The sequence below is a fragment of the Mustelus asterias genome, unplaced genomic scaffold (genome assembly GCF_964213995.1).
Source record: "Mustelus asterias unplaced genomic scaffold, sMusAst1.hap1.1 HAP1_SCAFFOLD_1694, whole genome shotgun sequence".
Taxonomy (NCBI): Eukaryota; Metazoa; Chordata; class Chondrichthyes; order Carcharhiniformes; family Triakidae; genus Mustelus; species Mustelus asterias.
In genome coordinates this window covers 38,993-62,611 of record NW_027591639.1, presented here as the reverse complement: position 1 = coordinate 62,611, position 23,619 = coordinate 38,993, and the positions used below count along the sequence as shown (strand labels likewise).

Below are 23,619 nucleotides of genomic sequence, written 5' to 3'. Positions count from 1 at the left end.
GTTTGACAAGGTGCCGCATAAACAATTGGTCCAGAAGGTGAGATTGTAGGGGGTTGGGGGTAGAGTATTGGATTGGATGACTGACTGACAGAAAGCAGAGGGTCGGGCTAAATGGGTCCTTCTCTGGCTGGCGAAATGTAACTGGCGGGGTGCCGCAGGGGTCAGTCTTCAAACCTCAACTGTTTACAGTCTATATAAATGATCTGCAAGCAGGGACAGAGTGTAACACAGCATCATTTACAAATGATACTAAAACAGGTGGGAAAACAGGCAGTGAAGAGGATATAAAGATCTTACAGATGGATACAGATAGGCGAGACGAATGGGCCAAAATTTGACAGATGGAGTTTAATGTGGATAAGTGAGAGGCTGTCCATCTTGGCAGAAAAAACAGAAAGGCAAATTATTGCCTAAGTAGATAACAAATTCACGATGCGTTTGGGCAAATTCACGATGCGTTTGGGCAGAGGGATCTGGGTTCATGAATCACAGAAAGTTGGGATGCAGGCGCAGCATGTAATAAAAAAGACAAACGGGATGTTGGCATTTATTGAAAGGAGCTGGAGTATAAGAGAAGTGTTGTTGCAATTGTACAGGGTGTTGGTGAGACCACGTCTGGAGTAGTGTGTCCAGTTTTGGTCTCCTTATTTGAGGAAGGATGTGGAGGCATTGGAGGCAGTTCAGAGGAGATTCAGCAGATTGATTCCGGGGATGAAAGGGTTGACGTATGAGGAGAGATTAAAAAGTTTGGGCTTGTACTCACTGGAGTTTAGAAGGATGAGGGGGATCTGATGGAGGTATATAAAATATTGAAAGCGATTGATGAAGTAAATGTAGACCAAATGTTTCCTCTTATGGGGCAATTTCGAACGAGAGGCGGTAGATTTAAAACTGGGATGAGGAGGAACTACTTCTCGCAGAGGGTGGTGAGTTTGTGAAACTCGCTGCCCCAGAGCGCGGTGGAGTCTGAATCATTGAATGGTTTCAAGAAGGAAATAGATATATTTCTGATTTTTAAAAAAGGGAGAAGGGGATATGGGGAACAGGTGGGGAGGTGGATTTGAGACTAGGGAGAGATCAGCCGTGATCTGATTGAATGGCGGAGCAGGCTCGAAGGGCTGAATTTTTCTACTCCTGCTCCTAATTCCTACGTAAGAAACTGTAAGTATTACTTGGACTACATGCTTTAGATTGGTCTAGATTCTCAGTTGAATTATTGTGTGTGAAATTGGACCTTTTAGAATGATCGATGTTGATACCCGTGATCTAACCCAGTCCCAAACAAGACACACAGCTCCCAATTCATTCCCAGTTTAGCAACTCTGTCCTTTATTGTTGTGGGTATCACTAACAGTCTCATTTATTATTATTTTTTTTTACAATAGTGCCTTCTCACACCAGCTCTTTGATCGAGTGGAAGTGACTTTATAATGAGCGAACACAGCAACTAATTCATAGTGTTATATATCATTATTAAATACACTCTATAGAACACAGAGACATCACTGTAGAAACATCAGCTGGGTGAAGGGCTGAGTGTAAGAATTCCACTCATCTTCAGCTACTCATGTGTTTGCCCTCACACGCGCACACGCACTCACATGTACACGGACACATCCAGCCACTGTTACAGAAGTACGGTCCAGCAAGACTGCAAAATACCAAACTAACACAAACGCCACTTTCTACCCGACAATACTACACATCTTTTGGATGACCGACACAAGGTGGAGTTCGACAAGCTAATGGCACGTCACAAGATTCGTACATCATTCACGGCTATCAATATTTATATATTTGAATTCATGAACCAGGAGACAAACTGAACGAAGCTTTGAGTCTCCGTGCAGCGAGCGCCATCTGGAGTGATGTCAGCGGGGTCTTCAAAAACCTGCCAAAGAGTTCAACAGCCTCAGGTCTCTCGTTGACATCTTCCTGTCAGGGCAAAACAGAGAGAAACGGTGCTTGAAATAATTAAACATTTAAAAAAGAGTTGGATTTGTGAATTTGTTTTCCTCCTTCGGGACATTTGTCCCAGGTTGGAGCGGATCTTGCACTGGGAGGGGGAGATTTGGGCCACCCAGTGGTTAGCACTGTTGCCTCACAGCGCCAGGGGCTTGGGTTCAATTCCTGGCTCGGGTCACTGTCCGTGCGGAGTCTGCACGTTCTCCCCGTGTCTGTGCGGGTTTCCTCCAGGTGCTCTGGTTCCCTCCCACAGTCCAAAGATGTGCAGGTTAGGTGGATTGGCCATGCTAAACTGCCTCTTAATGTCCTAAGATGTGTAGATTAAGGGAATTAGCCATGGTAAATGCATGGGGTTATGGGGAGGGGGTGGGCCTGGTAAGATCTTCTTTAGGAGAGTCAGTTCAGACTTGGTGGGCTGAATGGCCTCCATAAAGTTTATTTATTAGTCACAAATAGGCTTACATTCACACTACAATGAAGTCACTGTGAAATTCTTCTCGCCGCCACACTCCGGCACCTGTCTGGGTACACGGAGGGAGAATTTAGCATGGCCAATGCACCTAATCAGCACGTCTTTCGGACTGTGGGCGGGAACGGGAGTACCCAGAGGAAACCCATGCAGACACGGGGAGAATGTGCAGACTCTGCACAGACAGTGACCCAAGCCAGGAACTGAACTTGGGTCCCTGGTGCTGAGAGGCAGCAGTGCTAACCACTATTCCACTGTGCCGCCCTGTACACCTGCCCTGTATGGTTCTATGGATCCAGTTGCCATGTTCCACATGGGTAGCAACAATATAGGCAGGACAAGAAAGGAGGTTCTGCATCGTGAGTGTGAAGAGCTAGGCACCAAATTAAGAAGCAGAACCTCGGAGGCAACAAGTGCCACTTACAAATTGGCATGGGAGAAATCAGATTAGAGAAACGAAGGTGTGGGTCAGAGACTGGTGTGGGAGAAAGTTAAAGTTAAAAGTTAAAGTTTATTTATTTACAAGTAAGACTTACATTAACACTGCAATGAAGTTACTGCGAAATTCCTCTAGTTGCCACATTCCGGGTCAATGCAACTAACCAGCACGTCTTTCAGACTGTGGAACGAAACCGGAGCACCCGGAAGAAACCCACGCAGACACGGGGAGAACGTGCAGACTCCGCACAGACAGTGACCCGAGTCAGGAACTGAACCCAGGCCCCTGGCGCTGTGAGGCAGCAGTGCTAACCATTGTGCCACCGTGCCGCCCAATATGAAAGTGGGATCTGGTTCATGGGTCACTGACATTCGTGATGGGGAAAGTCGGGTCTCCATCTAAACTGCACTGGGACCAGTGTTCTACCGAGCCACGTACCCAGGGACGTAGAGAGGGCTTTAAAGTAAACAAGGGTGTTAAAGGATCAATGCTTAGGGAGATGTAACAAATCAAGGGGTAGACGCAATCCAGGAGAAATGAGGGCAGAGAATGGCAAAGACAGAGAGAAAAAAATTTAAGGATACACCAACAGTCAAGACTGAGATGTTACAAAGATAACAAGAAGATAAAACTTAAGGCCCTGTATCTGAATGTGCGCAGCATTCATAATAAAGTAAATTAATTGATAGCGCACATTGAAGTAATGGTCTGATAGCCATTACAGAGACCTGGTTGTTGGACTAGGATTGGGTCCTGAACATTGAGGGTTATAATCACATTCAAGAAGAATAGGAAGCTCGGTAAAGGTGGAGGGGTAGTACTGTTAATTAAGGATGGCATTGTTGCAATAGTTAGAGATTCCATAGGATCCCTACAGTGCAGAAAGAGGCCATTCAGCCCATCGAGTCTGCGCCAACTCTTCAAAGGAGCATCTTACCCAGGCCCACTGCCCAGTTTGGGCGGAGATGAGGAATAGTCAGGGAAAGAAGTCACTAGTGGGAGTGGCCTCCAGGCCCTCTAACAGAAATCACAGTGTAGGACAAAGTGTGCAAGAAGAAATATTGGGGTCTTGTGATAAAGGGATGGCAATACTGTATGATTTTAATCGGTATTTAAACTGGAAAAATCAGATTGGCAGTAGTAGCCTGGATGAGGAGTTCATAGAATGTTTTCGAGATAGTTTCATAGAGCAGCACATTCTGGAACCAACCAGAGAACAGGTTGACTTGGTATTGCATAATGTGACAGGATTAATTAATGACCTCAGAGTAAAGGCAGCCCTAGGTAACAGTGACCACAATATGATTGAATTTTATTTCTAATTTGAAAGGGAGAAGAGTGGGTCAAAGTCAAGTATTTTAAACTTAAAAAGGGCAACTATGTTTGCATGAAAGCTGTGCCAGCTGACATGAACTGGGATACTGGACTAGGGGATATATCATAAGACACAAGAGCAGAATTAGGCCACTCAGCCCATCGAGTCTGCTCCGCCATTCAATCATGGCTGATATTTTTCTCATCCCCATTCTCCTGCCTTTTCCCCATAACCCCTGACCCCCTTATTAATCAAGAACCTATCTATCTCTGTCTTAATGACACTCAATGACCTGGCCTCCACAGCCTTCTGCGGCAAAGAGTTCCACAGATTCACCACTCTCTGGCTGAAGAAATTTCTCATCTCTGTTTTAAAGGATCGTCCCTTTAGCCTGAGGTTGTGCCCTCATATTGATAGAGGAGCAGTGGCAGACATTTAAGGGAATATTTCAGAATACTCAGATTAAGTATATTCCTAAAGTAAAGATAAATACTAAGGGATGGACCCACCATCCATTGTTAACTAAAGAAGTTATCAAATTCAAGGAAAAAAACATATAAATGCATGAAGCTGAGTGTGGCAGTTCAGATGTTTGGTGAGAATATAAAGTAAGAAGTTTAACAACACCAGGTTAAAGTCCAACAGGTTTATTTGGTAGCAAAAGCCACACAAGCTTTCGAGGCTCTGAGCCCCTTCTTCAGGTGAGTGGGAATTCTGTTCACAAACAGAACTTATAAGACACAGACTCAATTTACATGAATAATGGTTGGAATGCGAATACTTACAACTAATCCAGTCTTTAAGAAACAAAACAATGGGAGTGGAGAGAGCATCAAGACAGGCTAAAAAGATGTGTATTGTCTCCAGACAAGACAGCCAGTGAAACTCTGCAGGTCCACGCAACTGTGGGAGTTACAAATAGTGTGACATAAATTCTGATTCTAGGATCGCATGATAAAGACTCAGGAGGAAAAAAGCAGAAATATTTATGTGAAATAGTGTGACATAAACCCAATATCCCGGTTGAGGCCGTCCTTGTGTGTGCGGAACCTGGCTATCAGTTTCTGCTCCGCGACTCTGCGCTGTCGTGTGTCGCGAAGGCCGCCTTGGAGAACGCTTACCCGAATATCAGAGGCCGAATGCCCGTGACCGCTGAAGTGCTCCCCAACAGGAAGAGAACAGTCTTGCCTGGTGATTGTCGAGCGGTGTTCATTCATCCGTTGTCGCAGCGTCTGCATAGTTTCCCCAATGTACCATGCCTCGGGACATCCTTTCTTGCAGCGTATCAGGTAGACAACGTTGGCCGAGTTGCAAGAGTATGTACCGTGTACCTGGTGGATGGTGTTCTCACGTGAGATGATGGCATCTGTGTCGACATCATCTCACGTGAGAACACCATCCACCAGGTACACGGTACATACTCTTGCAACTCGGCCAACGTTGTCTACCTGATACGCTGCAAGAAAGGATGTCCCGAGGCATGGTACATTGGGGAAACTATGCAGACGCTGCGACAACGGATGAATGAACACCGCTCGACAATCACCAGGCAAGACTGTTCTCTTCCTGTTGGGGAGCACTTCAGCGGTCACGGGCATTCGGCCTCTGATATTCGGGTAAGCGTTCTCCAGGTTCCGCACACACAAGGACGGCCTCAACCGGGATATTGGGTTTATGTCACACTATTTCACATAAATATTTCTGCTTTTTTCCTCCTGAGTCTTTATCATGCGATCCTAGAATCAGAATTTATGTCACACTATTTGTAACTCCCACAGTTGCGTGGACCTGCAGAGTTTCACTGGCTGTCTTGTCTGGAGACAATACACATCTTTTTAGCCTGTCTTGATGCTCTCTCCACTCCCATTGTTTTGTTTCTTAAAGACTGGATTAGTTGTAAGTATTCGCATTCCAACCATTATTCATGTAAATTGAGTCTGTGTCTTATAAGTTCTGTTTGTGAACAGAATTCCCACTCACCTGAAGAAGGGGCTCAGAGCCTCGAAAGCTTGTGTGGCTTTTGCTACCAAATAAACCTGTTGGACTTTAACCTGGTGTTGTTAAACTTCTTACTGTGTTTACCCCAGTCCAACGCCGGCATCTCCACATCGAGAATATAAAGAACAGCAGAGAATGACTAAAAGGTGAATGAGGAGAAAGAAATTAGAGGAAGCTAGCTAAAAATGTAAAGAGTAAGAATTTCTATCGGGATGTAAAAAGGTAGAGAGTAAGTAAAGTTGGTCCTCCAGAGAGTGACAATGGGGGAGTTAATAGTTCATAACATATAAAATGAACAGATATTTTGCTTCTGTCTTCACAATAGAGAATACAAAAAACATTCCAGTAAATCAGGAGGTGGAGGGGAGAGGGGGACTTGGTGAAATTATAATCACTAGGGAAGTGATTCTGAGCAAACTGAGGGAGCTGCCGCTGACAGGTCTTTGGGTTCAGATGGACTTCATTCTAGGGTCTTAAAACAAGCGGCTCGTGAGATAATTGATACATTTGCATTAATTTTCCAAAATTCGCCAAATTCTGAGAAGGTTCCATCAGAGTGGAAAGTAGCGAGTGTGGTTCTCTACTCGAGAAAGGAGGGAGGTAAAAAAAAACAGGAATCTATAGGCCAGTGAGCTTAATGTCTGTGATGGGGAAGATGCTGGAATCAACCATTAAGGTGGTTATAGCTGGAGCCTTAGGAAAACACAAGGGAATTGGCAAGAGTCAGCATGGTTTGGAAATCCAGCAGCTCAGGCACAGATGGTGACAGGCAGCCCCCAGGCGGGCGGGCGGGTGGGGAGACTGACAGACAAACAGAGTAGATGTCTTACGTGATTGGTCCTGATCAGTTCTCCACCTTGGCAGCGGCTTCCATTGCTGTGACCAAAGAGAAACAACAAAAGTTTATCCTGGCGCCATCTCAATGTGGTTAAGTGTTGGAAGAGGAGTGGACGAGGTCTTGAACCACACCCCCCCTCCAACCAAACTCCTCACACACCCTCCACCCCCTCCCCCCCCCCCCCCACCACACCCCTCACCCCCTCTCTAACTGTCGATATACCTCCCTATGGATGTTTTACTCGAGTAAAGGTTCTATATAAATGCAAGTTGTTGTTATACAATGGCAGAACCATGTCACAAATCTCCAATCACAGCAATGCCATCTTTACAAATATTTTTTGAGCAAGGACAGATCTCATAGAATCCCTATGTGCAGAAGGAGGCCATTTGGCCCTTTGAACCTGCACTGACTCTCCATTAGAGCATCTTACCCAGACCCACCCCCTGCCTGATCCCCATCACCCCACACATTTACCCACTAATCCCTCTAACTACATATCTTTGGACACTAAGGGGCAATTTACCATGGTCAATCAATGTAACCTGCACATCTTGCAGACTGTGGGAGGAAACTGGAGCACCCGGAAGAAACCCACGCAGACACAGGGAGAATGTGCAAACTCCACACAGACAGTCACCCAAGCCGGGAATCGAACCCAGGTCCCTGGTGCTGTGAGGCAGCAGTGCTAACCACTGTGCCACCGTGCCGTTTGATATCCTCATTTGGAGGACAGTCAACTTTTCTCAAAGATTAAAACCTTTGCTCCATGTTGCTGAGTGAAACTCCAACGCGCTGGCGCTAAGAGTTATCTTTCTGCAGGTTACAGTGCAGAACTCGCAGTCTAACTGCTGCCTCTACCCAGCCAATCCTCACTGTGGCTCCAGCAGCAGGACATCTGGAAGACTTTGGGGCCAGGGCGCTAACTCCAAAGAGATGGTGCTGGTAGTTGCGTTACGTAGTCAGGGCCCCTGCTGGGGAGAGTCCAGGGTGGGTTTGGGGCATGCATGTGGACACGTTCTTCTCCCAGAGAAGGCGGGACCTGCATGTGGAATCCACTTCCCCTATGAAGGAAAGTTGGACCTGTTTTGGATTAGGGTAGGCATCACCTTAGACAAGAGCTTGGTACCTTCAAATGTGAAGTAGATCTGATGTGAAGTAGATCTGATGTGATATATTTGGCTAATTTAGATTATCTAAGGGTGTCAGGGAGAACTTGCCGAGATTTGTCCACTCACACATTCCTCTGGGTTTCTGGCCTCCCCGAGAGATCACACGGCTTTTTCTTGGGTGGCAAGTGTAGCTTTTATTAAAGATATTAAAGAAGATATTGAAGAATCCCCACAGTGCAGAATGAGGCCATTCGGACCATTGAGTTTGTGCCGATTCTCCGGCAACAATCCCTATGTCCCTAACCCTTTGTATTTACCCCGCTAATCCCCCTTTGGACTGTGGGTGGAAACCGGAGCCTCCGGGGGAAACCCATGTAGACACAGACCCCGCACAGACAGTCACCCAAGTCCGGAATTGAACCCGGATCTCTGGCGCAGTGAGGCAGCAGTGCTAACCACTGTGCCACCGTGCCACCCTGTGAAACACAAGGAGTGGAATTTTCCCGTCCCGCCCGCCACAGGAATTGTAGCGGGCGGGCGGAGAGGGGTGGGGTGTGGAAGGCAAAGGTCGATTGCCCTTGGCAGGATTTTCCGGTCTTGGGGCGAGCGCAGCGGGAAAATCCCACCCAATACGTCAGAGTGACGTCAGAGAGGCTGGTTCCAGCGGGCGGCCCTGTTCCTCCCCATCGATGTTTATCTTCAAGACACAAAACCGTCTCCCAATGAGGAAGGCAATCTGTCTTCTCTGTGTTTCTTTATTCATTCGTGGTACATGGGGTAGCACGGTAGCACAGTGGTTAGCACTGCTGCCTCACAGCACCAGGGACCCGGGTTCGAGTCTGGCCTCGGGTCACTGTCTGTGTGGAGTTTGCACATTCTCCCCATGTCTGCGTGGGTTTCCTCCGGGTGCTCCGGTTTCCTCCCACAGTCCAAAGGTGTGTGGGTTAGGTGGATTGGTCATGCTAAATTGTCCCTTAGTGTCCGGACGACTAGCTAGGGTAACTGCATGGGGTTATGGGGATAGGGCCTGGTTGGGATTGCGGTTGGTGCAGACTCGCTGGGCCAAATGGCCTCCATCTGCACTGTAGGATTCTATGATTCTATGATACATGGGTGTTGTTGGCTGGCCAGCATTTATTGCCCATCTCTAATTGCCCGAGTGCAGTTGAGAATCAAACACATTGCAGTGGCTCTGGAGTCACATGTAGACCAGACCAGGTGAAGACAGCAGATTTCCCTCCCTAGGAGGACATTAGTGAACCAGATGGGTTTTTCCGACAATTAACAATGGTTTCATGGTCATCGGTAGATTCTTAATTCCAGATACTTTTTTGTTGAATTCACATTCCACCTTCTGCCGTGGCGGGATTCAAACCCGGGTCCCCAGAACATTAGCTGAGTTTCTGGATTAATATCTAGCGATAATACCACTAGGCCATCACCTCCCCCTCACCCAGCCCCCTCATCACAACGGCTATTTTTTCTGAGCAGTCGCAAGGTTTGTGTCTCACTGCCTGACACAGTTCTGTCTATCTCACCTTTGTTGGTGATCAGAGTTTCAGCCTGAGCTTCCTCATCACCTGGAGACCTGACAGGAAACAAATAGAAAATGCAAAAAGGCAATCACAACAGTGTCATTCTCGATTGTGTTTCTTTTATGAGGTTTATTTACTTTATGAAGGTTGTCAGTGTCAGCACTCCCAGCGCGGCCAAGCACGGGGTTAGATACAGAGTAAAGCTCCCTCTACACTGTCCCCATCAAACACTCCCAGGCCAGGTACAGCACGGGGTTAGATACAGAGTAAAGCTCCCTCTACACTGTCCCCATCAAACACTCCCAGGACAGGTACAGCACGGGGTTAGATACAGAGTGAAGGTCCCTCTACACTGTCCCCATCAAACACTCTTAGGACAGGTACAGCACGGGGTTAGATATAGAGTAAAGCTCCCTCTACACTGTCCCCATCAAACACTCTTAGGACAGGTGCAGCACAGGGTTAGATACAGAGTAATGCTCTCTCTACATTGTCCAAAAACATCTGGTCAATTAGAAGTAGTGAGTAATGTGAGCCTATATTGCATGCAGCGATTGGGTACAATGCAGGAATAAATCAAACGCTTTGAAAGAATGCCTTTGTTCTATTAACCTCACATCACACATCGTTATAGATCCGAGAGAAGTGTGTCTCCTTTCATTCTCTGTGGCTTTTTGTCCTTTACTACTCTGAATTTCGTAAAGGTCTCAGCATCCAATTGGAACGTCATCTACAGCATTCTGGGGGATAAAGTTCCAGATTCCTTCTCCACTTTCTGTGAAAGAAATTGCTTCCCCATATCACCCCTGAATGGCTTGGCTCCAGTTTTAAGGTAAAGGCCTTTTATCTCCAGCAGTGGAAAGGTAACCGTGTAGATAAGGAATCAGAGACAGTGGGAAGAGTGGTCAGATACCTGTGCTGAGGACATTACCTTGACCAGACTCCTCATAGAATAAAGAAAATTACAGCACAGGAACAGGCCCTTCGGCCCTCCAAACCTGCTCCAACCATGCTGCCCGACTGAACTAAAACCCCCTACCCTTCTGGGGACCATATCCCTCTATTCCCATCCTATTCATGTATTTGATAAGACGCCCCTTAAAGGTCACTAGCATATCTGCTTCCACTACCTCCCCCGGCAGCGAGTTCCAGGCACCCACCACCCTCTGTGTAAAAATCCCCGATTCTGTCTCTGCCCCTTTTCTCTGCTAAGACCCTCCCCTGTCGGCTCTGTGACATTACCTGGTCTTCTGATTGAAGCTGCAACGGCACTTCCGACCTGCAAGGAAAGGACAGGATTGAGAGATAGTGGCGGTAAAGTGAAGGATTATACACAGCAGATTTACAACAGGATTAGTATGCACCATCAGATTCTACTCACTCAAGATCAGCAGGATTCCCAGAGTAAAGAGTATGACAGCAAAGACCAGACCTCCAATTCGCAAAGTCTCGTAATCTGCAAATAAATCAAGGCAAATTACTCAGGTCTGTCGGAATCCAGTAAAATGGGATTAAACTGGGGTGGGGGGGTGGACTGGGGAGACTGTGTGTAGCATTATACAGTTCAAAAAGCCTGTTCTGCCCATCATGCCTGTGCTAGCTCACTGAACTAACCATCCAATTAGTCCCACAAGCCCCGCACTTTTCCCACAACCCTGACAAAAAAAATAAAAGAAGCCATTTGTCCAATTCCCTTTTGCAAGTTCCTGTTGAATCTTCTTACTCCACTCTCTCAGCAGGGCCTTCCAGATCACAACAACTCGAGTGTGAGAGTGTGTCGAAGCTGTATACAAATAATAAAACATCTCCTCCACGGTCATCAGGGTGGATTCACTGCCCTATGTGGCCACAGAGCCACATACGATACAGTGGCGAGGTCTTTAATCCCCAAATTAGCTAACCTCTGAACTGGTACAGGGTTGTATAACTGAGATCAGTGTCACGATGGGCCGAATGGCCTCCTTGTGCACTGTAAGGGTTCTACGGTTCTAAGATTTAACCCAGGAGGAAATTCAGCCATGAATTTGAATATGCTGTGAAGAAGGCATATAGTGTGTTAGCTTTTATTAACAGGGGGTTGGAGTTTAAGAGCCGTGGGGTTATGCTGCAACTGTACAGGACCTTGGTGAGACCGCATTTGGAATATTGCGTGCAGTTCTGGTCACCTCACTATAAGAAGGATGTGGAAGCGCTGGAAAGAGTGCAGAGGAGATTTACCAGGATGCTGCCTGGTTTGGAGTGTCGGTCTTATGAGGAAAGGTTGAGGGAGCTGGGGCTGTTCTCTCTGGAGCGGAGGAGATTGAGGGGAGACTTAATAGAGGTTTATAAAATGATGAAGGGGATAGATCGAGTGAACGTTCAAAGACTATTTCCTCGGGTGGATGGAGCTATTACGAGGGGGCATAACTATAGGGTTCATGGTGGGAGATATAGGAAGGATATCAGAGGTAGGTTCTTCACGCAGAGAGTGGTTGGGGTGTGGAATGGACTGCCTGCAGTGATAGTGGAGTCAGACACTTTAGGAACATTTAAGCGGTTATTGGATAGGCACATGGAGCACACCAGGATGGTAGGGAGTGGGATAGCTTGATCTTGGTTTCAGATGAAGGTCGGCACAACATCGTGGGCCGAAGGGCCTGTTCTGTGCTGTACTGTTCTATGTTCTATGTTCTAATTCCATCGCTGGTGAATTTTCTGCTGTGCTTTAGAAAGCTGGTGCTTTCTCGACAGTCCATCACGCAAACCAGCCTCCCATCCATTGACTCTGTCTACACTTCCCACTGCCTCAGAAAAGCAGCCAGCATCATCAAGGACCCACACACTCCGGACATTCTCTCTTCCACCTTCTTCCGTCAGGAAAAAGAACATAGAACATAGAACATAGAACATTACAGCACAGAACAGGCCCTTCGGCCCACGATGTTGTGCCGACCTTAATCTGAAACCAAGATCAAGCTATCCCACTCCCTACCATCCTGGTGTGCTCCATGTGCCTATCCAATAACCGCTTAAATGTTCCTAAAGTGTCTGACTCCACTATCACTGCAGGCAGTCCATTCCACACCCCAACCACTCTCTGCGTGAAGAACCTACCTCTGATATCCTTCCTATATCTCCCACCATGAACCCTATAGTTATGCCCCCTTGTAATAGCTCCATCCACCCGAGGAAATAGTCTTTGAACGTTCACTCGATCTATCCCTTTCATCAAAAGATACAAAAGTCTGAGGTCACGTACCAACCGACTCAAGAACAGCTTCTTCCCTGCTGCTGTCAGACTTTTGAATGGATCTACCTCGCATTAAGGAGATCTTTCTCTACACCCTAGCTACGACTGAAAGACGTGCTGGTTAGGGTGCATTGGCCATGCTAAATTCTCCCTCAGTGTACCCGAACAGGTGCTGGAGTGTGGCGACCAGGGGATTTTCACAGTAACTTCATTGCAGTGTTAATGTAAGCCTTACTTGTGGCATTAATAAATAAAACAAAAAAAAACTACATTCTGCACTCCTTTCCTTCTCTATGAACGGTATGCTTTGTCTGTATAGCGCGTAAGAAACAATACTTTTCACCGTATCCCAATGCATGTGAAAATAATAAATCAAATCAAAAGAGGCAGACGGGGGAATTACAGATGCAGTGGACCTAATTTTCCAAAAGAAATTCCACATTTAGGATTTGTGCCTTTAGGTCGGAAAATTGCTGTTGTTGTTCCATTATTTGAGGAGGAAGGAAGAGAGAAACCAGGAGTGGGATTCTCCAGCCGCGCTCATCCCAAATCCATAAGATCATTAGACATAGGAGCAGAATTAGGCCACTCGGCCCATCGAGTCTGCTCCGCCATTCAATCATGGCTGATATCGTTCTCATCCCCATTCGCCCACCGTTTCCCCGTAACCTTTGATCCCCTTATTAATCAAGAACCTATCCATCTCTGCCTTAAAGACACTCAATGGCCTGGCCTGGCGAAGAGTTCCACAGATTCATCACTCTCTGGCTGAAGAAATTCCTCCTCATCTCTGTTTTAAAAGATTGTCCCTTTAGCCTGGAGATCACATGGTCTGGAATGGGGGGGGGGGTGGGGGTGAGTTAATAGGTTGTGATGAACAAAGCATCGTAGCTGTGAGGGACAGCTCGGTGGATAGGATATTAGGATGTAGATAGGCTGGAAAATTGGGCGGGGATCCTGGATTCAGGATTCAATCCTGGACCGGGGAGCGGCGCGGGCTTGGAGGGCCGAAGGGCCTGTTCCTGTGCTGTATTGTTCTTTGTTGTTCTTTGTTCTTGTTGTGCCCTCTGGTCCTAGGTTTTTCCTACTAGTGGAAACATCCTCTCCGTGTCCACTCTATCCAGGCCTCGCAGTATCCTGTACGTTTCAATAAGATCCCCCCTCATCCTTCTCAACTCCAACGAGTCCAGACCCAGGGTCCTCAATGGAGGTCAATGGACCTTTGCGTGACCTGCCCGCTACAATTCCCCTGGCGGGTGGGACGGGAGAATTTCCCCCCCCCCCCAGAGGGACAGTGACTGGAATCCAGGAGACGTTCAGACAAATGCAACCAAGTGCTTAAAAAAAAGATGAACTAAAGATTCTGGTTGAATGGAAGGCTGAGGAACAAGTAATTGAGTCACTCACCGTAATAAAACTCATCTTTCTCTTGAGGTGCAGCGTGTGGGGAAAATAATGCAAAAATATCAGTTCATTTGTTTGCAGCAGTCACAACAAATAATTCTCTACAAAACCAGTGTAAAAGATGGTGCCCAGAACTGCTCACAATGTCCCGGGTGCGGCCTAACTCCTAATTCGGAGGTGATTAGTGTCCCCTACGGAAAGGGGCACCGTTAATAAATTGCAAGAATTAAAGAACAAAACTGTAAAGGGAATTTAGCAAACTAGAGTAACATTTCTGGCAAAGGTGATGCCCATTGGCGCCCATTAAACATGGAACGCTACCACCAGACACGCCCCCCTCTCCATGGATACCCTGGTGTGGACATAGCCACCATAAGATATAGGAGCAGAATTAGGCCATTCGGCCCATCGAGTCTGCTCCACCATTCAATCATGGCTGATATGTTTCTCAACCCCATTCTCCCACTTTATCCCCTTACCAATCAAGAACCTATCTATCTCTGTCTTAAATGCACTCAATGACCCGTCCTCCACAGCCTTCTGTGGCAATAAATTCCATAGATTCACCACTCTCTGGTTGAAGAAATTCCTCCTCATCTCGGTTCTAAAGGGTTTACTAAAGCCTTTAATCCAAGCTATGCCCTCAGTTCCTAGTCTCTTCTGCTAATGGAAACATCTTCTCCACGTCCACTCTATCCATGCCTTTCAGTATTCTGTAAGTTTCAGAATGTGGAAAGAGGCAGTCAGTCAGACGGAAAGACCCTCTGGACCACCCGCTGCCTTGACCTGTTGATGGTTGGGTGTGGTCTGACCAGAGGCTTTGTATAGCTGAAGTATGACCTCAATCCCCTTGTATTCTAATCCTCCAGATGGCAAGGCTAGCAATCCATTAGCCTTTTTGATTATCTTCTGTAACTGTACCCAATTACGTACCTGGGCCCTCAACTCTCTTTGAACCTTCACTGCTTCTAGCTTTTATCATCTAGAGCATAGAAACATCGGACTTGGTTGAGGAGTAGGCCATTCAGCCCTTTGAGCTTGCTCTGTCATTCAGTAAGATCATGGTCGATCTGGGTGTGGTCTCAAATCCATTTTCCTGCCCGTTCCCCCATAATCCTTGATTCCCTCGTCTATCAAATGTCTAATTCAGCCTTGAATGAATTCTGTGACCCAGCATCCAGTGCTCTCTGGGGAAGAGAATTCCACAAACTAATGACTCTCGGAGGAAACATTTCTCCTCATCTCTGTCTTAAGCGGCAGGTCTCTTATTCTTAAACTGTCTCTGTTTCTAGTCTCGCCCGGAAGTGGAATCATCCTCCTGGTATCCAGCTTAACAAATGCCCTCAGGATCTTATATGTTTCAGTAAGCTCGCCTCCCATTCTACTAAACTCCAGTATATCGCTTCTCGGCCTTTTGGCTAAGATCAAGTGTAGTATGGATCGCCTGCACTTGGTTGAGGTCATTAGGTTACGCTGAGGCTTCATATGTTTCATATAAAGCAATTTTTAAAAGCGGCATCTCGGCCTTTTGGCTAAGATGCAAATGAGCTCAAGTCTTGGAGGAGGAAATTCCCCCTTCTCCAATCAGCTTGACTCATGTAGATCAGGCCCAGGACAGGGTGGTTTTGGTCTCCCGTCCTGTCTTGTCAGCCTGGATCTGAAATGTCTCAACTTGTTGAGACTCTGAATTGGATTTGATTTGATTGAATTGGAAAAGTATTAAAAAAAACTCCAGTGGGTATCGGCCCAACCTGCCCAATCTTCCCTCATGACGTTAGTCCATCATCCCAGGAGGGAGTGGAGTGAACCTTTTCGAATTGCTTCTCACACAGCAGCTATTCCTGATCAAGGAGCGGCATGGCAGCACAGTGGTTAGCACAGCTGCTTCACAGCGCCAGGGACCTGGGTTCGATTGCCAGATTGGGTCACTGTCTGTGCAGAGTCTGCACGTTCTCCCCGTGTCTGCGTGGGTTTCCTCCGGGTGCTCCGGTTTCCTCCCACAGTCTGAAAGACGTGCTGGTTGGGGTGCATTGACCCGAACAGGTGTTGGACTGTGGCGACTAGGAGAATTTCACAGTTACTTCATTGCAGTGTTAATGGAAGCCTACTTGTGACTAATAAATAAACTTTACTTTATGTTATCTCACCAGATGATGTTTGGGAGGATATAGCCTTACTAAAAGACACAGTTCATCACTCGGACAAGATCATTTCTTTCACCCCAGCCCCTACCAATTGGGAACAAAGCTAATGGAATGCTTACCCATGTTGGTTGAATTCCCGGCAACTGTAAAGGAAAGGAATTAAATGTCAATGATCAATAATGGAATTAAACATAGATTCTGAATTTGGAATTCAATTTCTGATGGATTCCTCGTGGAAATTCAATTAAAATAGAGATAATCTACAAGCATTCATTATTCTGTACAACATCCAAATCCTTACATTTGAATGGAACTGGATTGGAGAGTTTTTTTCACAAGGAGTCCATTATTGTGCCACATGACCCAATCCACTGTTATTGATTTGATACAACAGAGAGACAGGACACAGGCTGATTATATAAAAGTACAGAATACTTACATTAGGTTCAGATCATTAGTGTGGAGTGGCTATTTCCCCTGATGGGTGAGATATGTCACTGTAGCAAGTGACTCAATACCGAAGCGAATTGGTACCAGAGAGAGACAAAGAGAGGAAGAGACATGAAGCGATAGAGGAGAAACACAGAGTGATGGATAGAGAGAGACACTCGCACGCACAATAATCTATAAAATACACTCTGAATACTCACATGGCTATCTGAGCACATCTCAAGTGGCAGAAAGCTGGGACTGTCGAGTGTGATTGTAGTGAGACAGAGTGACCACAGAGAGTAACAGAGAGCAGGAGACAGAGAAAACATCGACAAAGAGGGACGCAAAGACACACACACAAGAAACAGCAAGAAACAAGAGGTGTCACAATTTGAAACAGTAAAAATAAACAAATCCAGTGTCCAAAATTCACATTTGGATGTTTTCACCGTCTGGGACCACGTAAAATCACCTTTATTAACCAAGACAAGATAACACACCCCGCTCTGCGACACTGATATACCCCGCACCCCTCACTGCGACAGTGATATACTCCGCACCCCTCACTGCAACACTGATATCCCCCACACCCTGCACTGTAACACTGATATACCCCGCACCCCTCACTGCGACACTGATATACCCCAAACCCCACACTGTAACACTGATATACCCCGCACCCCTCACTGCGACACTGATATACCCCAAACCCCACACTGTAACACTGATATACCCCGCACCCCGACAGTGATATCCCCCACACCCTGCACTGTAACACTGATATAGCCTGCACCCCTCACTGCGACACTGATATACCCCAAACCCCACACTGTAACACTGATACACCCCGCACCCCTCAATGCGACACTGATATACCCCAAACCCCACACTGTAACACTGATACACCCCGCACCCCTCACTGTAACACTGATATACCCCGCACCCCTCACTGCGACACTGATATACCCCAAACCCCACACTGTAACACTGATATACCCCGCACCCCTCACTGCGACACTGATATACCCCAAACCCCACACTGTAACACTGATATACCCCGCACCCCGACAGTGATATCCCCCACACCCTGCACTGTAACACTGATATAGCCTGCACCCCTCACTGCGACACTGATATACCCCAAACCCCACACTGTAACACTGATACACCCCGCACCCCTCAATGCGACACTGATATACCCCAAACCCCACACTGTAACACTGATACACCCCGCACCCCTCACTGTAACACTGATATACCCCACACCTCTCACTGTAACACTGATACACCCTGCACCCCTCATTGTAATACTGATGTACCCCATACCCCTCACTGTAATACTGATATACTCCACACTGTAACACTGATATACCCCGCACCCCTCACTGTAACATTTAAGAGAAGATTTTGTGTGCCCACTGTCTGATTCTGAACATGACGGTTGAAGGTTTGACACTAATTTTGTGAAATGAAATCTGGATAGTATCGAGGTGACAGAGTGTGCGAGAGGAATAGTGTCAGTGTTAGTGTGCCGAGTGCACCTGGTGTCTCACGTCTTGCACATGGAACCAGATCTAGTAACTGACAGGACACCGGTAACAAACCGGAGTGGGCAATTTCCCAGCGTGCAGTTACCTTGGGTACGTCACTTACCAGCCAGATGAACCAGCCCACAGCACAGAACAAACATGCAGGCTTCCATGGTGTCTAAAAAATAAATAAAAACAGCAGAGCTTTAAAATGAAAGAATTTCTAGAATGGGTAACTTTGCCTCGACTGAGAGTACAGGCAGAACTTGTGCACCTCTCGCTGGACACCCCTCGCTGGACACCCCTTGCCGGATGCCCCTCGCCGGACACCTGGACAGTGTTACAGGGGAGCCCTCATGGATGCTTCAACCACAGCACAGTGGTTAGCACTGCTGCTTCACAGCTCCAGGGTTCCGGGTTCGATTCCCGGCTCGGGTCACTGTCTGTGTGGAGTTTGCACATTCTCCTCGTGTCTGCGTGGGTTTCCTCTGGGTGCTCCGGTTTCCTCCCACAGTCCAAAGATGTGCGGGTTAGGTTGATTGGCCAGGTTAAAAAATTTCCCCTTAGAGTCCTGAGATGTGTAGGTTAGAGGGATTAGCGGGTAAAATATGTGGGGGTAGGGCCTGGGTGGGATTGTGGTCGGTGCAGACTCGATGGGCCGAATGGCCTCCTTCTGCACTGTAGGGTTTCTATGATTTCTATGATTTCTGACAGCTTGCACCCAGAAAAAACCAAAGTGATTTGAAACAACACAATGAAATATCTGCCCATGTTACTGAGGAAATACGAGTGCTTAGGTCTACATTCAGGAACAGTGAGCAGATTGGTTCCATATATCCCATCCCAGACAAATTCCTAGCCGTGTTGCCAACTCTCCTGGGATTGTCCTGGCGTCTTCAGGAATTGTAGGTTAATTTTCAGTACCTGCTATGAAACCCAGAAGTTTATTTATTAGTGTCACAAGTAGGCTTACATTAACACTGCAATGAAGTTACTGTGAAAATCCCCGAGTCACCACACTCCGGTGCCTGTTCGGGTACACAGAGGGAGAATTTAACATGACCAGTGCACTTAGCCAGCATGTCTTTCGGACTGTGGCAGGAAACCGGAGAAACCAGAGGAAACCCACGCAGATACGGGGAGAACATGCAGGCTCCGCACGGACAGTGACCCAAGCCGAGAATCGAACCCGGGTACCTGGTGCTGTGAGGAGCAGTGCTGACCACTGTGCCAAAAGTCATAATAAGCAAAATGTGTATTTTTTAATTACTTTGAGTTACTCAGTATAAACATGCGGAAAGGGGACAGTGGGTTTGATCGACAGTCGGAAACCAACCAATCCAATAATGAGGAGCCTGCTTGCCTTCTGATTGGTTGACACTGGATAGGTTGGGTAATCGATAGGCAAATGAGGAGGTGTGGCTATTGGAGCCAGGTGGTCACTCTTTTTCCAAACTAAAGATCTGCCTTTAAAGAATCAAACTATGCATACGACAGCACAAGAAAATAATATTGTGTCTGCATGTTACTTGAACACAGAGCAACACATGTACAAATCTCTGAAAGAGAATATTGGCGGTTTGCTAATCCAGCCTGATTTAGTTATGGTGATCTTTGCTGGAGGCTGCTGTGCACTTTCAGAATGCTGATTAACGACGCTTTGTTTGTGTTGTGTCTGACACCATGTTCAGGACTTTCTGGTTGACCACAAACAAAGAACAAAGAACAGTACAGCACAGGAACAAACCCTTCGGCCCCTCCAAGCCTGTGTCGATCATGATGCCCTCACTAAACTAAAAAAAACCTTCCGCCCTTACTCGGTCCATAACCCTCTATTCCCTCCCTATTAGAAACATAGAAACCCTACAGTGCAGAAGGAGGCCATTCGGCCCATCGAGTCTGCACCGACCACAATCCCACCCAGGCCCTACCCCCACATATTTACCCGCTAATCCCTCTAACCTACGCATCTCAGGACTCTAAGGGGCAATTTTTAACCTGGCCAATCAACCTAACCTGGACATCTTTGGACATATTCATGGACCCATCCAGATGCCTCTTAAATGTTGCTAGTGTGCCTGCTTCCACCACCTCCTCTGGCAGCGCATTCCAGGCACCCACCATTCTCTGCATGGAAAACTTCCCCCCGCACATCTCCCTTAAACTTTCCCCCCTCACCTTGGACCTGTGCCCTCTTGTAATTGATACTTCCACCCTGGGAAAAAGCCTCTGACTTGTGGTATTGTTTTGATCTGATTACTGTTTCATCACATGGTGATACCGTCCGGTGTTCGTACTTGCTACGATTGTGGTTCTGGGTATATGCTGATGATTTCTGCTGGATTCCAGGTGCCATCATTTTGGTGTTGGACTGGAACTTTTTGCCCCATGTTCAGGTTGGAAAATTCACTATCCAAGTTTTGGTCATGGACAACTTTCTTCTTCCCCTGCTGTTTTTGAGTAATTCATCAAGTACTCCTGGGAGTATTGGCTCCTGGGAAAGTTTGTCCACAGTTGTTTGCTAAATAGTCATTCCTAATTGGTTCCGCAGTGCGACGTTTGCCAGCTCAGAATGGGTATACATATTCGGTTTAAATAATGTCCTGTAACCTATTGACTGAGGATCTGCATTGCAGAGTTAGGTGTTCTTCTCCCAGTGTCAGCACGGGGTCTCCAGTGGTGCTCCTCGTGATCTCTAGCCTTCGCCATTGTCTTGACAATATCATGAATGGTGACCATGGACAGGTCTTTGCTCAGCGCTAGGTCTACGATCACTGGAGCTATGGTGTTCACAACATGAAACATCTGAAGTAACCAGGGTGATTTTTTTTTTTGTAGCCACACTTTTGAGTGTAATATATAGAAACAAAGAAGATAGGAGCAGGAGGAAGCCAATTGGCCCTTCGAGCTTGCTCCGCCATTCATTACGATCATGGCTGATCATCCAACTCAATAACCTAATCCTGCTTTCTCCTCATAACCTTTGATCCCATTCGCCCCAAATGCTATATCCAGCCGCCTCTCGAATACATTCAATGTTTTGGCATCAACTACTTCCTGTGATAATGAATTCCACAGGCTCACCACTCTTTGGGTGAAGAAATGTCTCCTCACCTCCGTCCTAAATGGTCTAACCCTGAATCCTCAGACTGTAATGGATCCCAGGGTGGCATCTCTGAGCCACCGTACGCAGCGCGTTTGACATTGACTGATTGAATCATCAGTCCCATCTCTGAGTACGTACATTTGAAGGTGCGAACGGGAAGGACATTTGCATCTGTGTCCAGTTTTGCATACACGGTATGTAAATCTTTCCTCTGTGAATATACAGTCTGGATGGTGGAAAAGGCTTCTGTTGATATCACTGTGCCTGTACAGCCTTTGATGTTCACCGCGATAAACATCGACTCTCATTGTGCGTTGATAATCTGATCATCCTCATTTTCTGACTGGGTGGTGTGGTTTGATGTTTTGTGCACCTTGTCTTGACGCTGTTTGGTACTGGCTCTTGGTTGTTGGGAACGCTGAACCGGTTTGGTTCCTGGTTGTGACTTTCCATGGGGTTGAGCCACTTGTTTTGTCCGTTGCTTTCTTCACTGGTGCTTCTCTGACGTCCTCTGGCGTCACGTGCCTTGCACATACTCTGGAAAGCTGTGCTTTTTCTGGGTGCACATATAAGGCTGCACCACCCACATTGCTTACCAGGCCGGCGTGTATGGCCATTGTGCCAATTGTGGATAAATTACGCATAGACTCTGTTTATCCATTTGGTGTGGTTTTATATTTGCATCCAATTTTAGTGATGATTCCACAGTGAAGCCTTTGTTGTTAGTCCAGGAGGTCTTTTGGAACACTTTCACTGCTATCACAAGCTCAAATACTGTGTTGACCAGTTCTGCTATCATAAAGTCCTAATCGTACCCCCTCAACTCTGCATCTACTAATGAATTGGTCAATGTCTCTGTGGGTTATTGCCTAAAAGACATGAATTCCAGACGATGTGTCCTGAAATTGAGCTTCACTCTCGAGTGTTGACCATACTTTTCCAGGATCCTTAACTTGGTCATTGGACAGACGCGATGTGCTCAGTCCGTGGACTCATCATCACCTGCAGCAATTTTAGTTTTGATAGTTTGGTTACTTGATTCAGAAATAATGAGACACAGTTTGCCAATTGTCAGAACAAAATGAGTTCAGATCGGAGATCCAATGGAATGCTGGAAATTGTGTGGTCATCTTGTGGTCATCTTTTTGCAGGATTTTTAATGATATCTGGAGCTTTGGGCAGTCACGCAGGTTTCCTCCAGCTCTTTGAGAGTTAATTTAGCTGATTTCCAGTACTGTTAGTGACTGTTGCCTTAACATGACAACAGTGGTAGCACTACAAAGCTGTGTTTAGCTTGAAGCTCTGCTCACATAGCAGTGATTCTGATGGGAAAATGGCTTCAAAAGTGAAAGCAAAGAGTGAAAAAATCCTTTTCCGTTTCCAGATTCCATTCAGCTGATAGGAGTTGTTACTGGATGGAGTTTTCTTCCCAGCTCAGTCTGCATTATTTAACAAGTTTTCACAGTAACTTCATTGCAGTGTTAATGTAAGCCTACTTGTGACACAAATAAATGAACTTGAAACTTAAATTCTTGAGCAGTAATGAATTCTCCTGTAAAATTCATCGAGACATCCTCCAGATTCTGTTCCTGCTTAAACTTTGAAACAGTCAGACTTTTACTAACTAAGCTCTCCCAGATTAACCAGAACCCTACGCCTGCTGCCTGGAGCAAGGTGTGATCCCAGAATGGGGCGATACAGTGTGTAGATCCCTACAAATCTGCGGGATCTGTACACGGTGAGCTTTATTCATTGTTTCATTATCACACCAACTGTGAAGATCTGAAGCTTTTACATTTTCTGCAGTCAAATCTTCAAAATCCATGTTTCCACCCAGTCAGTGTTATCTCCATCTCTCTGATGTAAATCTACCAATCAGACACAAGGATCAGTGAAACAATAATGTTAGTTCAGTATTTGAAGATAAGATTATTCACTGGGAGGCTGTGAGGCACATATCTAACCGCAACCACTGCTGCTTACAGACAGACTGCAAGTCATGGGATTAATACATAGAATCCCTACAGTACAGAAAGAGGCCATTCGGCCCATCGAGTCTGCACCGACCACAATCCCACCCAGGCTCTACCCTCATATCCCTACA

General features: G+C 46.5%; 1 protein-coding gene and 1 pseudogene across 3 annotated transcripts in view; one reads left to right on the top strand and one right to left on the bottom strand.

Moving 5' to 3' along the window:
• Positions 1–328: 328 nt before the first annotated feature.
• LOC144488594 (FXYD domain-containing ion transport regulator 6-like) overlaps positions 329–23,619 on the bottom strand; it is a 59,974-nt gene continuing 36,683 nt past the window's right edge. The window contains exons 1-9 of one of the 3 annotated variants that reach the window (XM_078206653.1): positions 23,311–23,385; positions 18,534–18,587; positions 16,568–16,591; positions 14,308–14,328; positions 11,053–11,127; positions 10,914–10,950; positions 9,675–9,724; positions 7,017–7,062; positions 329–1,935 (exon numbers count right to left, since the gene is read on the bottom strand). In XM_078206653.1, the coding sequence (XP_078062779.1) occupies positions 7,031–7,062; positions 9,675–9,724; positions 10,914–10,950; positions 11,053–11,127; positions 14,308–14,328; positions 16,568–16,591; positions 18,534–18,582 (288 nt within the window). In that variant the 5' untranslated portion in view covers positions 18,583–18,587; positions 23,311–23,385 and the 3' untranslated portion in view covers positions 329–1,935; positions 7,017–7,030. Of the gene's footprint in view, positions 1,936–7,016; positions 7,063–9,674; positions 9,725–10,913; positions 10,951–11,052; positions 11,128–14,307; positions 14,329–16,536; positions 16,592–18,533; positions 18,588–23,310; positions 23,386–23,619 lie in introns of those variants that run through there. The other 2 variants (XM_078206651.1, XM_078206652.1) reach the window with 2 other exon arrangements.
• On the top strand, positions 15,703–15,903 carry LOC144488595 (U2 spliceosomal RNA; annotated as a pseudogene).